Source organism: Stenella coeruleoalba (assembly GCF_951394435.1).
Source record: "Stenella coeruleoalba genome assembly, chromosome: X".
Classification (NCBI taxonomy): Eukaryota; Metazoa; Chordata; class Mammalia; order Artiodactyla; family Delphinidae; genus Stenella; species Stenella coeruleoalba.
In genome coordinates this window covers 89965135-89981212 of record NC_137152.1, presented here as the reverse complement: position 1 = coordinate 89981212, position 16078 = coordinate 89965135, and the positions used below count along the sequence as shown (strand labels likewise).

The 16078-nt window shown below is 43.8% G+C and overlaps 1 protein-coding gene across 4 annotated transcripts in view; it reads left to right on the top strand.

Moving 5' to 3' along the window:
- The first annotated feature begins 872 nt into the window (after positions 1-872).
- The window catches only part of CHRDL1 (chordin like 1), a 115120-nt gene continuing 99914 nt past the window's right edge, over positions 873-16078 (top strand). For all 4 annotated transcript variants that reach the window (XM_079911090.1, XM_079911088.1, XM_079911089.1 and 1 more), the window contains exons 1-2: positions 873-1404; positions 4553-4701. In XM_079911090.1, the coding sequence (XP_079767216.1) occupies positions 1253-1404; positions 4553-4701 (301 nt within the window). In that variant the 5' untranslated portion in view covers positions 873-1252. The remainder of the gene's footprint in view (positions 1405-4552; positions 4702-16078) is intronic.

The window sequence follows — 16078 nt, the reverse complement described above, 5'->3', positions numbered from 1 at the left end:
GGCCACCTCCTCCATCCATTTCTTCTTCTGTGACAGGAAAAGGTTGAGCTGAATGGTCCAGAGGGTCCCCACCAACTCTTAACACTTGAGGCCACACAGAGATCATTCAGTTTGTTGTGAGAGTTTAAAAAGTAATGAAGATGTATATGAAAGTGCTCTGTAAGCCATAAGGTGGCATGTAGATGTTAGGAGTGTCCATATTATGCAGTTCCACGTCGAAAAAAGCCCTGCAGCTCTCTCTAAATTTAGGGGCTTAAATATAAATGGGTACTGTCTCTCGAGGCAACGCTTTCAGGCCCTTAGAGGATTCTGGTAATTCTTTGTAACTACACTTCATCGAATAAACACAAATTTGGACTAGTCTGTCCCAGGCTCACCAAGGCATCAGCAGCGCTATTGTGATTTCAAGGATGGGTTCTTGACCCAACTCAAAATCCTAAGGACTCTTAGAACAGTGATGGCTGTGGTGAGCCACTCTTAAGTTTTCTTCAAGACACCTAACAGTTAGCGGAGGCCCTTTCCGTGGGGCTTAGGAGCCCTCTGTGGGCGAAAGCAGGTTTCTAAGTCGTCTCCTGTCCCTCCACACACACACCCACCTCCATCCTGCCTTTAAGGGCACCAACGCTTGGTCACTTCATTAGCCGCGACGTGGGTCTGGGAGATGCCCGGAAATGATAAGCAGCCTGCTAGGGCATAATTTTCGAGGCCAACTCATCCTGCGTCCCGCGCACCGGCTCAGGACCAGGCCAGGTGCACGCAGAGAGGCCGTCGTGCGGGAGGAGAGGGGGTCGCGGGCTTCCAGCGGGGAAGTCAGAGGGTAGCCGGGGTCTTCAGGCCGCGCGCGAGCGGCGGGGAGCTCCTAGGTGCATCCAGCGCAGAGGGGGTGGAAGGGCGGGAGGAGATGTGCGGTCCCTTTAAGACCCCAACGCTCGCTTAGCCAGAGGAGGGGGGGTGCCGTGTGGGCGCTGCGTGATGGGAGAGTCGCCGGCTGAGCCTCACACTTTCTCCCGATTTCTTAACTTTCGGGTCGGGGGAGCGGGGAGAGAGCGGCGGTGCCGGGGCGGAGAAAGGGTGCGGGCTTGCAGCGGCTCCTTGCTCGCGGAATTCCCGCCCGCGCCGAGCGGCCGGCCTCTCGGGCCAAGTGGGGAGCGGGCGGCGGGCGGGCAGGTGGCCCCGGGCCGCCGCGCCCGCGCCTTGTCTCTGCCCCCGGGAGCCGAGCGAGCCGCTGTTCCCTCGTGGTGTGAGGGCGGTGATGTTTTTCCTCCCACCCACTTTTGAGTCCCCCCTCCCCCCTCGCGCGCACTCCAGCTCTCGCCACAACCTGCGAGTCCTCGTCCTCGGAGGAGCGCCCCGGGGAGCTCGGAGCGCTTGCACGCGTGGAAGACGGAGGAGGCCGGTGGCCAGGTAAGTGAGCGGTGTCCGGCGCCCGTTTCCCCTCCCTTCCTTTCCAGCCTTTGCACAGGTGGGCCGTCTTCCCCCAGGGCGCCCAGAACTTCCCCGACCTGCCACCCTAACCCGCTCTCCGCCACAGCTGCCCGCGGCCCGGCTGGAGGTGGAGCCCAGGGCGCCAGACCAAGGCAGGTCGGAGGCCCCCCGGATTCGAACTCACCACTCGCCACTCTCGCTCGGCCTGCGTGGTTCCAGGCTCTGGAGCTGCGGGGAGGCCACTTGGGTAGCTACCTAACGGGTTTCTACGGTCCCCTTAGCGATCGCATGTGTCCCGAGCCTTTTGCTGGCTTGCTGAGGTGCCCTGGACCCGTAGGTAGTTCATACGTGCTCAAGTTAACCAAACAGGGCGGACTGGTCGAGAGGCTCCTCTATGCTCCCTCTGGACATCTGCCTCATTTTCCGGCCCGGACCACTGGCGTCTGGGTTGGAGACGCTAGGCTCGGGGAGCAACGCAGTGTTGCCAGAACGTAGGGCCTGGAAAGCCTGGCTTCTGGTGCCTGCCGGCCCTGCCACTAACTTTCTGAGAATGGGCAATTGAGTTCTCTGGGCTCCAGGATGCCCATTTTGAAGGTGGGGTTGTTGTGGGGAATAAAATGAAATGATAGATAGCAAAGGTGTTTTGCAAGCCAAATGACGGGGCATTGTTCTTCAGTCATAGCAGCGATGAAGGCATCTCGACTCAGACCAGAGACACCCTGGCCTGAAGCTGCCATTTTTCAGTGACAACCTACCACCAGTGAACCGAGCTTTTCTTGTTGGGTGGTAGACCGGGGAGAGGATTTTAGCTGATGGACACGGGCCTGAGAATCCAGTGTCTTCTTATTGTTTGTTGGAGAGAGGATTGCTACCCTGGAGGCTGCCCCACAGATGATAGTGAATGTGAGATTGCAAGGGCATTGAAGCCTCTCGGCAGGATTAAAGAAACACTGTGGGTCCTGAAGAGCTGGCCCATGTGCTCATCCCTTAGCCTTCCTTTGGGAACGTCTCTGATTCTGTTCTACCCAGGAGACCTCTTCTGTGAACCGACAGACCCCTGACACTTGATGGTCCAGATTGCCTTGCAGTCCCAGCCTTGGTCCCTTTGCTTGACGCAAATGAACTTTGTGAGGCACCTTAATGGATACATTCCTTTAGGTTCTGACCTGTTTCTTGTTCTCTTGTAAAGCGCACTCACCCTCTCCCACTCTGCAGTGTTAGTCCCAGAATTTTGTTTTCTTTGTTGTTTTCTTGTTGGGGCCTGGATGCCCCCAAAATATGTCAATGGCTACATTTCTAAGTAACCTGTAAAAGGGCCAGTGCCAGTTCAACGGCACAACGGCCTGTGTGAAGCAGACAGAGAGTTAATACCGAAATAACTCCAGTTAACTGGGTCAAAGTGTAATTTGAAAAATTAAGGACATTTTGGCTCTTTGCAAGTGTAAGAGTCGGCATGCTTGCTCAGCAATGCTTGCTGGTGTTTATTGCTGCAGCCCTAACAAATGTCTTGAACGGCCCCCCTCCCCCAAAAGAAAAAGTTAAAGCGATAAAGAGAAATTGAACGGAGACCTGGGGAGGGAACTCTTCCAGGTTTATAGCTCTGCACAGAATACAAAGGCAGGACTTCAGGATCTTGTAAATCAAAAGTGATTATTTATAAAGAGATTCGTTTTCTGATGTTCTACATCCCAGCCGGGGAGGCCACACAGATGACAGGAACGCCAAAAGAGATTAATTGCTCTCTAGTCACCAACTTTTCTCTTTGCTCATACCATTAGTTGAGACCCAAGAAAAGCAAAAAAATTCTAAGAGCCGTTTTCTTGCCAGCTTGAATTATGAGGCAATGCTACTGTTCACCGAATCACCCAACCATTGTACAAGAAAAACAACCCGGTTGGTTCTTGCATGGGGAGACCCGAAAACCGTGGTTTCAGAAATCCCCCCCGAGACCCATACGTGATTGTGATAAATTGGATTTCAGCGGTTAAAAAAAAATCTTTCTCATTTGGAGGCTTGGGGGATAAGCTTATTAAAGTAGGCTCAGGAAGAAACCTCACTGGGATGAGTAGCTGTGTTAAAGCGTTCGTGGAAATGAGTTGCTTCAATGGAACCTGGTAACTCTCAGAGGACGGAGGTAGACATTCCAGTGATTGAAGCTGGACCAAAAGCTCACAGAGGGGACCAAGACATGAGAACCCAGGTCTTTGGAAGGCTAGGAACATGTCCCAGGAGAATTTATCCTTGTTTAAGGAGCAGGGAGGACGTAGAGAGGCAGACCAGTTCTGCAAAGCCTGGCTGATAGCATAACATTCTCTATGGACAGTTTTTCTTTGGTTACTTACATACTCGTAATTTGAAACAATGGATTTTAAATTACCTGGCCAACTTCATAGCGTTTAAAGTAAGAGCTGTGGCATCCACATCACGGCCCAAAGACAATTCAGCTCTCCAGAATGATCATCTTGCATTCCATCCAGCTCTCTATACTCAATATTTAGGTTGGACCCTCTGAAAAGATCGTTGAGCTCAGTTCCCATCCAATGTTAACCCCAGATTGAAATGTGGTGTTTCTCGAATTATTTAAATATTTTCAAATCACCCATTGGAAGAGTTTTTCCTTATAGATCTCATAGGAGACACAGGAGAAACATTGATCAGTCGTGCCTCATCCCTGAAGGATTAATAATAACGGTAGTCTTGAAGCTAAGATCAGTTAACTTTCATTTCAGAAATTGTTTGGGTCACTGCCTATTATTTTTGTTTGCCAAAATGGCCATTTTGCAAACCCCAGTTTCCCTTTTCTCCCAAAGAAAATCTCTTGAGAAATCAACTTTAATTCCCTTAGAAATGAGGATTTCAAAATTTATTTTTACTTTTCTATGACTTGCCTGCAAGGATTTAGCCTCAGCGTTGGATAGGAATGTATGTTCATCCGCTTGAATTTCTCCCCGCAGTCTTTGCAAGACAGGAGAGGCAAGTTCTCTTTTCTTAGCAGAAAAACAATGCTTGCACTTATGTAAATTCTCCAGCACTTTTCCCCCAGCAAGTTAGGAGCCTAAGCATCAGGGATCTCCATCAGTTCCAGAGGATCTGTTCTAAGTCTTCTTTTCTGCTTTCTTCCCAACAGCTTGAGTACCCAGGGCCCCGAAAGTTTCAAGTTGCCTTTTGCAGTGGCCAGAATGAGAAAAAAGTGGAAGATGGGAGGCATGAGATACATCTTCTCCTTGTTGCTGTTCTTTCTTTTCCTAGAAGGAAGCAAAGCAGAGCAAGTAAAACGTAAGTGTCTTGAGTTTAAAAAACAAGATACTTTCTTGTAATTTCTTTGAAAGTGTGATTATAATCTGAAGAGATTGTGATTTAGCCCAAATGTGAACATGCCATTATTCTAAGAGAAGAAAGTGAATGTTACTGGTTTATGCGTGAGTTGGTAGAAGAATGAGAGCTTTGACTCGGGCTAACTAAATTTGGGGCTGTTTTTCTGATTATCATATAGTTTTCATCTCATAGGACACATGACACATTAGCCTATTTTCCTTTTCCTGTTCTAAACTGTACAAATCTCATTCCATTTTACGTAATTCTTGAAATATCTGACAGATGAGCTGGATTTTTTCCCAAATTTCAGACTCTTCAGCAAAGGTTTTCAGTTTATGAAAAAGAATAACACCGAAAAGAAAAAGAAAAAAAAAAGAAAAATGTAAAGCAGGCTCTGCCTCTTCCCTTCTGCTGAAAAACGAAGAAGGAAAAAACCTTCACATGAACTGGGTTGAGATGAAAAATCCTTTGAGGAAATTGAGATTCCAGGGACCGTGAGCAAATTGGATGCCATTTATTGAAAGGAACGTCCCCGCAAAGCCAGGGAATATTTCTAGAAAGTCAGCGATCCGTGTGATGGGCTGACACATTGGAGAAAGCAGAGTGGCAGGAAAGGGGAGTAATTAACCCTCTTCACAGCCACATTTGGGAGATTTATGAGTAACCGTTGACACCGCTGCTCTTGTTAGGAACTTTCTGCTTGCCTTTGCCCACTGTGAGCCTCACCTTCTTTGGGCCACTTGCAGCCACCTCTGAGGTGGACCCTGGCCCTAAATTTGAAGGAAAAGCCATCGCTCTAGTTCCCCTTTTTGGCTGCATCAAAAGAAGCACAAAGTGGAACTGGTCCAAGAGGGGCATTCTCTGCTCCACTGAGCTTATTCATGAGAAGGAACTGTGCAAATATGCTTGGTAGGAGCTGAAACAGCATCTGAAGCCCATCACTTAAACATTTATCTCCTTTATCAGCATAAGTTAAATATATCAGGCATGAGGCTTGCTGACAGGGAGAACAATGCCAAACCTGTTCCATTGTTACCTGTGTTTCTGCCCCGCTACGATTTTCATAGTAAAGTGAGTCTCCTTCCTGGGAGCGATAGTGCTTTTGATTAGGCTTTTAAACATGAGTAATCCGTGGTGATACCTAGTATGATCGAGGCACAGCAGGAAGTTTAGCAGGACACGGTATCATTAAGGAAGCTTGGATCAGCCTCTTCTCCTGCAGTCCTCAACGGACCTCCTTCTCCTTCTACTTGAATGTGTAATCGACCTCAGAACCCTCCTCTTCCAGAAGTCCTCCTTGATTTAAGTGGATATGATAGAAAAGTTGTCCATCCATTCTCAGCTAAACTCGCAAGCAGCTGGGCTTAAAAATCCTTCCTCTCTTAGGAAGAAACTTCCCTTATGGACTTACTGGCAGCATGGGGAAGCTTGCAACTGTTTGTTAGAAGACCATCTCTTCTGGGAAGCCTTCCACATTCGTGAAGAATTGAGGAATATTGTCCATGCAACTTAGAGCTTAACTGACAAACCAAAGAAAAATATGATTGAAAAACGATTGACAGACCCCCAAAACTATCACTCTCTGACATTTCCTACTGCTTATGAATCTGTCCCAAGCCCCTTTGATATTCAGTTGGTGTCAAAATGATTATGTAACAGATGGCCTAGGGGACCAGTTCCGGTCTAGTGTTTCAGGCTTATAGTCAGATAATGAGGCTAAGGTCATGGTCATTCCCTGAATGAGCCACTCAGCATCATTCTTTGTGGCCACACCCAAGCTAACTGTCTCGAAGACATGTGCAAATTTACCTCCACTAAAAGGAAACTCTCAAAGCATATGCCCTAGGTATGTTGCCTCGATACACACACACACACACACACACACACACACAGACGCACACACACACACTACATGCGCAGAGATTTATATTACAGCTCTAAGGGAAGTTAGAAGCAGTGGGGAGTGGTTACTTAAATTATCCATGTAATGTACTATTATGCTACCATTCAAACACTGCTTATTGAAAATGCTTATATTAACTTATTTTAAAATTTCTTAAATTATAAAATTAATAATATTCATTGTACAAAATGATATGAAAGTATCTGAACTTCATAAAGAACCTGTATCTCTCAACACCCATCCCACTCCCCAGGGATGACCGTTACTAATAGTTTGCTGTGTGTTCTTCCAAACTCTTTTCTCTCTGTGTTATAAAAACATATATACACGTCTGTAGGGTTTTTTCTTTTACAAAAATTGGATATTATATATATATTTTTCTGTAACCTGCTTTTATTCAGCAGTGTGTCCAGGACATCTTTCCATGTTAGAACATTGCAGTGTAACAGTACCATATTCTTTCTAATGTCTACGTAGTTCCCAATTATATGAGTGTGCCGTGGTTTGTTTAACCAGTCCCTGTTTGTAGATATTTAGGTTGTATCCAGTTTTTGCTGTTACTGTAAGTAAGGCATTAATGGATGTCTTAAGGCACTTAGGCAAGTATTGGTGAGTAACTGTTAGGTCAAAGTGTATGTTCAGTTTTAATCTTGGTAAGAACTGTCAAATTTCCTTCAAAAAATGTATCAATTTATGCTTCCACCATCTTTGTATGCATGTCCATTTCTAATTCCTTCACTGAAAGTATTATTAATCTTTGTATTTTAGGGCCAGTTTAATAGGGGAAATAATATCTCAGTTTTGTTGTGATACTTTCCTATTACTGGAGTATCTTTTCAATTATTTTTAAGTCAATTGTATTTCTTCACTGAATTGGCTTTCATTTGGGTGCGTGTCTTACTGATTTGCAAAAGCTTATTTATTAACGTAACATCAAATGTTTTTATTAACTTTTGTATTTCACATATTATTTTCCCAGTCTGCCATTTGATTTAAACTTTGTATAAGTTGTATTTTCCCATACAGAAGTTTTAAATTTTCTTGTAGTCAGATCTGTCATTCATTTCCTTTATGGCTGCCCTGTGCGGCATGCGGGATCTTAGTTCCCTGACCAGGGATTGAACCCGTGCCCCCTGCGGTGGAAGCGAGGAGTCCTAACCACTGGAGCATGAGGGAATTCCCTCCTACTCCATATTCTTGTATTTTCTTCTACTGCTTCCATAATTTGGGGTTTTACCCATAATTCTCTGTTCTATCTGAAATTTATATTCATGCATGGTGTGCCATAGGGAACTAACTTTTTTTAAAAATGTTGAGCCTTCTTTTAATTAATTTATTTTTTTATTTTTGGCTGTGTTGGGTCTTCGTTTCTGTGCGAGGGCTTTCTCTAGTTGTGGCAAGCGGGGGCCACTCTTCATCGCGGTGCGTGGGCCTCTCGCTGTTGCGGCCTCCGTCGTTGCGGAGCACAGGCTCCAGATGCGCAGGCTCAGTAGTTGTGGCTCATGGGCCTAGTTGCTCCACGGCATGTGGGATCTTCCCAGACCAGGGCTCGAACCCGTGTCCCCTGCATTAGCAGGCAGATTCTCAACCACTGCGCCACCAGGGAAGCCCCGGGAACTAACTTTTTATCTCTGGGTGGTAGGTGCACAACTGTTACTTTTGTTCATTTTTGTACTTCTCCTTATTACAAAGTTTCCACAATTGGCAAATACTACTTTTACAACAGGTAAAAGTCCTTTAAAGTAAAAGGACATCTTGTTTCCCATATTTCTACTGTCGAGTTCTAGAGAAGGGTATAGGTATGGGGGTGGAAGGAGTAAAAAGAGGGGTTTTTTTAATTAAAAAAAAAAACTAGAAAAACTTCAGGAAACATGTAAGTGTAAAGTTAATAAAGCTTCCCTTCTCTCTTTGTTCCCTGATACCATTTTACCCAAGGAAGCCAAGGTTTTTGATTTTCCACAGGCTGGTTCGAGTGTAAGTTTCTAGGTCAAGGCAGATGCTCTGTAGCCTGTTCGCTCTCCAGTTTTAGGCATCAGGGTGGAATGAGAGGGGATGCTGTTATGGTCAAAGATGCTCACTCAATTGGTGTAGAGTCTGAGGAGGTCTGCAGAAAATGCTTTAATTGCAGAAAGCTGTTTGCACAAGGAAAAGTCGAAGTGGGTGCTACCACTTACTAGTAGCTAATTAGCCAGAATTCCCTTGCTCTCACAGGAGGGAAGACAGGTTCAGGAACCCAGGAAATACTGAACGTGCATCACAGTGGATGAATGAGCCATTTATGGCTTATATAAAAGTTTGTTACTGTCCAGAAGCAGCAAGGTTTGAGGTCTTTAGCCGGGATAAGGTCTTTGTGTAACTCCATTATGCTCTGTTGTTAAAGTTGTAGTCAAAAGAGGCCAGGAAGCTCTTTTGATGTTCAAAGAAGCATGACATTCAGTGCTTAATATTCATGCAAATATAGGACAAACAGGCTGAAGGGTTTGCCTCTTTTGGCAATTCTGACTTAGGTAATGAACTATTGATCAAAGTGAGGTGGAAGAGTTGAGTTGTTAAGAATATTCAATTATGTATTTCAAATGGACCAGCCTGTGCCAAGGCTGGCAGTCATCCTGGGGAGAGAAATTGTTCGTGTATTTCATGGCGTCCATTCCTGCTTTATAAGGTGAGTTAGCTGGGTCTTCCAAGGGACTAGATTCTCATTCATTTTTCTCCTCAGGAGAAAAGCTTCCAACGTTTGTATTTGCTTGAAAATGGGCCTCTGAACTTCCCAGGAAGGGTGAGTCCCCAGAAGAGTGAAGGGAAGGAAGAGGATACTTAGAAAATTTGAAACATGGGGATCATGGCCTTATGGAGCCTACCCAGCCTCTTTATTGTGAAAGCCAACCAGAAAGGCTTGAGTTTTCCACCTCTAGATTCTCACTTGGACGTTCGAGGCGATTTTTTGACAAGAGAAAGAAGCTAGCAGAAGAGTAGACCCGTTGACATCTTAGGGGTTTAAATAGATGGAAGTAGAATAAATGAAGAATACCTTAAAATTAGATAGCTTAATGCTTTTCAAAGTATGTTCATAATTATTTTTTATACTGGGGGGGAACCAGTGGGGTTGGGTATGGAAGCTCTGGAGTCCATGTAGATACAAACCCCAGCTCCATGACTTTCTTACTTACCTTGGGAACGTTGCTTAATCTTTCCAGCTTTAGCGGTCTTATCAGTACAGTTGGGGAAATAATAGCGTAGTGACCATCAACATGGTCATTTGAAGAACTGATGAGCCTGTTCACATGAAGTGCTTTGTGACAGTGGCTGGCACATAGTCTTTAATAAGTGGTAGCGATTCAAGTAACTCTCTTGCAAGCCAAATGATATTCTCCCCTTAATCTTCAGATGAGAAACTTGAAACCCAGTGAGGTCAGGTGACTTTGTACAAGGCCAGACAGTAAGTCCAAGGCAGTGCCAGAGTGAAAACCCAGGTCTCCAAATTCAGTGTTCTGTTCACTACAGCAGTTCTCTGAGGAAGCCAGTGCATTCTCTTGAAGAGAAGCCCAGTCCTTTGCACATGGCAGCCACTTAACACATGAGATGATCCGAGTAAGTGAGTAAAGAACTTTGTAACCAGAATTCCTAAGAGAGGCAGTATACTATTTGGGAGTTAAAAGACAGAGACTAGGACTAAAGTTATTCTGGAACCTAAATAAGCTAAGCCAAAGGAAATTTGTGAGGAAGGTTAAAAATATGTGCCTTTATGTCCACGCTTCTTAGATTTCCCTGACTTCTCAGTAGGATTGGAATGTCCTCATAGTCTAATGGCGAGTGGACTGTGCTTTAAGTCAGGGGACCTGGTTTCTGGTCAGTTCTGTTGCTTGCTGTGTGGTATGGGTTGAGTCATTCATGCTCTCTCTGAACTAAAGATTCTCTACTCTCTAACTGAGAGGAATTCTTGCTTTCTGGACAGCAAACTAAAGGATGCCAGAATAGGGGTTGGGGTGGTGGGACAAGGGAAACCAAGGCTCTGGTTTTAGATACTTGGAGCATACCCGGACTTTTATCATTGACACAAGATTGTTGCAAAGAGTATTTTATTCATTTAAGATTTATAGCCTGCCTACTTCTAAAAAAATTAGATACAGGTTATACATGAAACAATAGTTGCAAGATGACTTTCTAAAAGATGAAAAAAATGGAGGCAATCTGAGGAAAGTAGAAAGGGTAGATGTTCTTAACACCTGCTTTGGTACATTATTCACATTCTAAATTGGCTTATGATTCCTGAAAAGATAGAAAGAGAAAGTTTCCATTGGTGGGCAAGAGACAATTATAGTTTCATCTATAGAGATTTATTTCCCACCTCCCACTTACTCAAACAGTATTAATGATGGGATGTTTGCATGAAGCACATTCTGGGTGGTACAAAGACACCAACTGTAACCTTAATTTCATAGAAGAGAGAAGAATTGTGTTCGGCATTTCTTTATTAACCCTCTGTAAAGGAAGAGGGCAAGTATTAAATTTTAACTCAGTAAAAGTCTTTCTGTAAGTGCTAAGAAAAAGTGGCCCAGATATTTTAACTTTGGATGATATAAGTTAATTGAAGGCTAGAACATATAAATGTTATACAAATGGTTGTTTAATATGTCTACTAGATTGGATTGTCAATTATCAGATGCCCTAAGCAAAGTTTATATTAACGTTATTTTTTCTATTTAAAAACAGATGCTCAGGGCTTCCCTGGTGGCGCAGTGGTTGAGAGTCCGCCTGCCGATGCAGGGGACACGGGTTTGTGCCCCAATCCAGGAGGATCCCACATGTCGCGGAGTGGCTGGGCCCGTGAGCCATGGCCACTGGGCCTGCGCGTCCGGAGCCTGTGCTCCGCGACAGGAGAGGCCACAACAGTGAGAGGCCCGCGTACCGCAAAAAAACCAAACCAAACCAAAACAAAACAAAAAACAGATGCTCATTTTTAAAACAAAATACACCTGAGGCAACTCTTTATTTATTTTTGGCTGTTGGGTCTTTGTTGCTGCACGTGGGCTTTCTCTGGTTGTGGCGAGCAGGGGCCACTCTTCCTTGCGGGGCGCGGGCTTCTCATTGCAGTGGCTTCTCTTGTTGCAGAGCGTGGGCTCTAGGCGCGCGGGCTTCAGTAGCTGTGGTGCCTGGCCTTCAGTAGCTTTGGCTCGTGGGCTCTAGAGCGCAGGCTCAGTAGTTGTGGTGCACGGGCTTAGCTGCTTCGTGGCATGTGCGATCTTCCCGGACCAGGGCTCAAACCCGTGTTCCCTGCGTTGGCAGGCGGATTCTTAACCATTGCGCCACCAGGGAAGGCCCATATGCTCATTTTTTAACATTCAGAAGTACATAAAAGTATTAGGAAAACAAAAGTCATTGGTAATCTCAACATTTACGTTAATCATGGTTAATTGGCATATAGGCTTCTAGTGTTTTTTTCTACGCTCAGCTGTACATACGTATTGTTTTATAAAAATGAAGCACTATCTTGTAGTGAATTTGGTTTACTATGCCAATTAACGACTGATTCTCTCAAATGCACCTGTAGTGGAGATATAACTCATGTTGTCTAAAGCGAAAGCTGAATATTTTAGATGCCAGTTGCAGACCATGCAAAGTCGATCCTGTTGTGAAAAGTTCAAGAGCACAACTTGAATTCTTGACCAAGCGGAAAGTAAACCCCTTTTAGCAGAGACTTGTGCAGCTGAGGTGCTGATAGAAAAAACAATTTGTTTTCTTCGAAGAAGAGCTTTGATTTTTGCCCAAAGTCCTATGCCAGATGACAAGTAAGAGAGGATTTTGGCCAGAAAAATTATTCAGATCAGGTTTCACCAGCTGAACAGCCTTTCTGTAAAAGGATCTCCTATGGCCTCATAGTAAAGACTAATGAGAATACCATCAAGTCCCAGTTATCCATGTTAATGGGAGATAGAAGGGCACAATGAATTGAAATTTCATGGAAAATCTCCATTTCTCAACTTAGCCAATAATGTCGCCTTGTTCAACTGTCAAACCTCTTTGAAATATGGACCCTTTTCTTCTCGTTGAGTCTGCCCACCTGCTAATAGAAAAGCTAGTAGAAAAGGCAGGTAGTGGGAAGGCCGTGGTGTGCATAGGCCACTCAATATATATATTAAGTTGAATTGATTTTGGACGAATGATCCAACAAATAGGAATAAGGTAATTAACCCCCAGATAAAGAGGAATAAGCTGTATACTCAAAGTGAAGAACTTGGCTTTTTCCTGGCTTTCCTTTTTCATTGGCTTCCACAGCCTGGAAATGAAGTCTTAAAGCCCTGAGGAAATCTGACTGAGACTTCAATTCTAGAAACCCAATTTCTAGAGAGATAGGACCCTTTTTTTCTGTAGTAACTGCTACATCCTGCCCTTCCTCCATTCTGCTTCAAGTTTGATGAATGGCAGAAGGAAAGTACTTGGGCTTTTAATTTTTCCTTCACTATTATAGTAGTCTTTTTTTAAAAAAAATAAATTCTTAAGGAATTTGTTTACTTGATTTGTCCTCTCATATAATGAACAGCAAAGATCCATCTCTCCCTTTCTACTGACTGTATGTGTTATAATAAAATAAATATTATTGTTATACTTACATGATGATGTGTCTACGGTAATAGCTCTTATCGAAGACAGCTCGTGGGAATATTTTCTTGCCTTTAGACTGGTGATGAAGTTATTGACCTTTTGACCTAGTCCTGGGTGCCAGACAGTAATGGTTGGGCAAAACGTTGATGGCACATCTCTGTTGTTTGCTTTTTGTCGTCATTGTTTCTGTTAACAGGGCCCCCTAAAGCAGCAGGGATTGCCACTTTTAATTAGGGCCAGCTGAACCATTTGAAAAATAGCTATGATGATGCAGGTTGAAGGTCCATCTCAAATGTTAGTTGGAATTCCTTTGGGATCAAGTTCTACTCAACAGATACCATGAGTTAGTGGTAAGTCATGAATTCTCCAGCTGGTATCTCTCAGGTACTGGCAAGTGATAAGCTTACTTTTCTTGCCTGTATCTCCTAAAAGTTGGCGAGGCATCACAGTTTCAGTCACATCAGCTCACTTGTGCTTCTTGTCCAAGATGATACACTGGAACTTTAGGTGTGGTCAATGATGCTGTGTAACTCATGAAATTCACTCCTGGGTGACGGCAAAAAGTTTTTAAAAGTTCAGACTTAGAAGCATGTGCTGAAATGGACTTTATCGTAGTTTCTGAAAATTGATCCGCTCAATCTTGGACAGCCACGGTAAAAAAATGTCTTAAAGATTATAGTGTTTACTTTTGTTATGTAATAGAAAAAAAACAGTGTCAGTAATTACAGAAGCATTGTTCAATAGCACCAGTGATGTTACTGTTTAGCTCCTTGTCTCTGCCTTCAGTTCCTGAATTTGCTCCTTCCAGGAATAAGTGGATTTCTGTCTGGGGCATAATTGGCAAAATCCCATGTTTCTGAGGTAATAGGACCAAGGTACTTGATGAAGACCATTATATTTGCATTTATGGTCGGGTTTCTCTCTGAAGTTAGTGTTTGAGTAAGATATTTTCATCCTCAAGATGCATAGTTTGTGAGACACTAGTATCGTAATATGAGATAAATGCCATGTGAGTATTATGAGGAAAGTGCTGATAGGTATAAAGAGAATGAAAAAGAACCTTTAGCTGGGGTACTCTTGGCTTCCCAACTAGATTTCATAGCCTTTGAGAGCATGGGCACTATTTCATACTTTATGATTTATCATTGAGAGGGATACCAAAAAAATGCAAAATGCAGTCTGCCAGCTGTACCATCTCATATAATCTATTTGAGCATGACTTGACTTCACTACAGACAGCACCTTATTCTTTAAAAGGTGAGCAAAGCTGCGTCTCAGAGGTAGGGTGGAAGGGTATCTTGAGAAAAAGTTAGGCAAGAATGCCCATTATTTTTCAAGTTCTAAAAGTGGGTGACATGCACCTTACAACAATGTAGCAGGACAGGCAAAATGCTATAGTGGTTCCAGCCCTTGGCTCTGAGGCCAGACTACTTAGGTTTGAATTCCAGCTCCATATATTGACTAGTCATGTCAACTTAGGCATGTTACCAAACCTCCCTGTGCCTCAGATTCCGCATCTGTAAAATGGAGCTAATAATGTGATCTACCTTGTAGGGTTGTGGTGAGAATTTAGTGAATTTATGGATGTAAAACCCCTAGAACAGAGCCTGGCTCATAGGAAGTGTTCAACAAATTTTGTTGTTGTTTTCGTTATTATCATCATTCTCATCGGGCTCTATGTTTTTCAGGACCTGGTTCCTTGGCTCCTTTTTACATTTATCATCTACTTCCTTAGCCTTTGAGCCAAATTTGGAGCAGGAAAATTTAAATCACTCAGTTTCACACATTGTCTACCAATACTATTTAGAGGCTGAATTTGGGACAAACAGAATCTATTGGCTGAAGCAAGTTATTTGAATTATCTGTGGGTTTTTTTTTTTTTTGCGGTACGCAGGACTCTCACTGTTGTGGCCTCTCCTGTTGCGGAGCACAGGCTCCGGACGCGCAGGCTCAGCGGCCATGGCTCACGGGCCCAGCCGCCCCGCGGCAGGTGGGATCTTCCCGGACTGGGGCACGAACCCGTGTCCCCTGCATCGGCAGGCGGACTCTCAACCACTGTGCCACCAGGGAAGCCCTATCTGTGGTTTTCATGAATAGTGGTGAGCTCAGGTATACTGAAAGGATCCATTTAATAGTGTCCATGAAATAACCTGTCTTAAAGATATTTCAGAGAAATGATAGCAACTTGCTCAAAAGGTATATATAAAGAATACCGTCCTTGTGGCATTGCTGTATACTGGTCCTTTGGAAACAGACTTTCCTGCAAGCTAGAATCTTTAACAATTTGGATGTGAGTATTAAAAATATGTAAATGCACTTGAAACCCATATTTTGACAGCATGTCTTATTTTAGTGCTTGCTGAATCTTTCAAGGGTCCTTATCTTTTATTATCCCATTTCTTTTTCATCAAGAAAGGAATAAATCACACAGCCATGTAGATCACATTGCTGATAATGGAAGCTCATCCAACTTCATATTTTTAGTAGGTAGATCTGATGTCAACTTCTGAGTGAGCTAATTATTTCTGACAGAATAATCCAGAATCAAATACATAGTACACAAGCTTCCATCTTACTTTGCGATGCGGATTTAAATCGACAAAGTAATTTCTAGCTTACCTCCATCCAAGATAAGTGGCTGAAGAACCGTACAAGTAAGGCAATTTATACTAGCGTAATAATGCCACTTAAGTAGGCTCCTTCATGGATTTGCTTCTAAGCATATATTCAGATTCTTTCTGAAATGTCTAGATAAGTTGTATATATGAAATACAAATAACTTAGGTGTTTGTCATTTACATTATAAATTTATTGTAGAGAAACAGTCATTCTCCT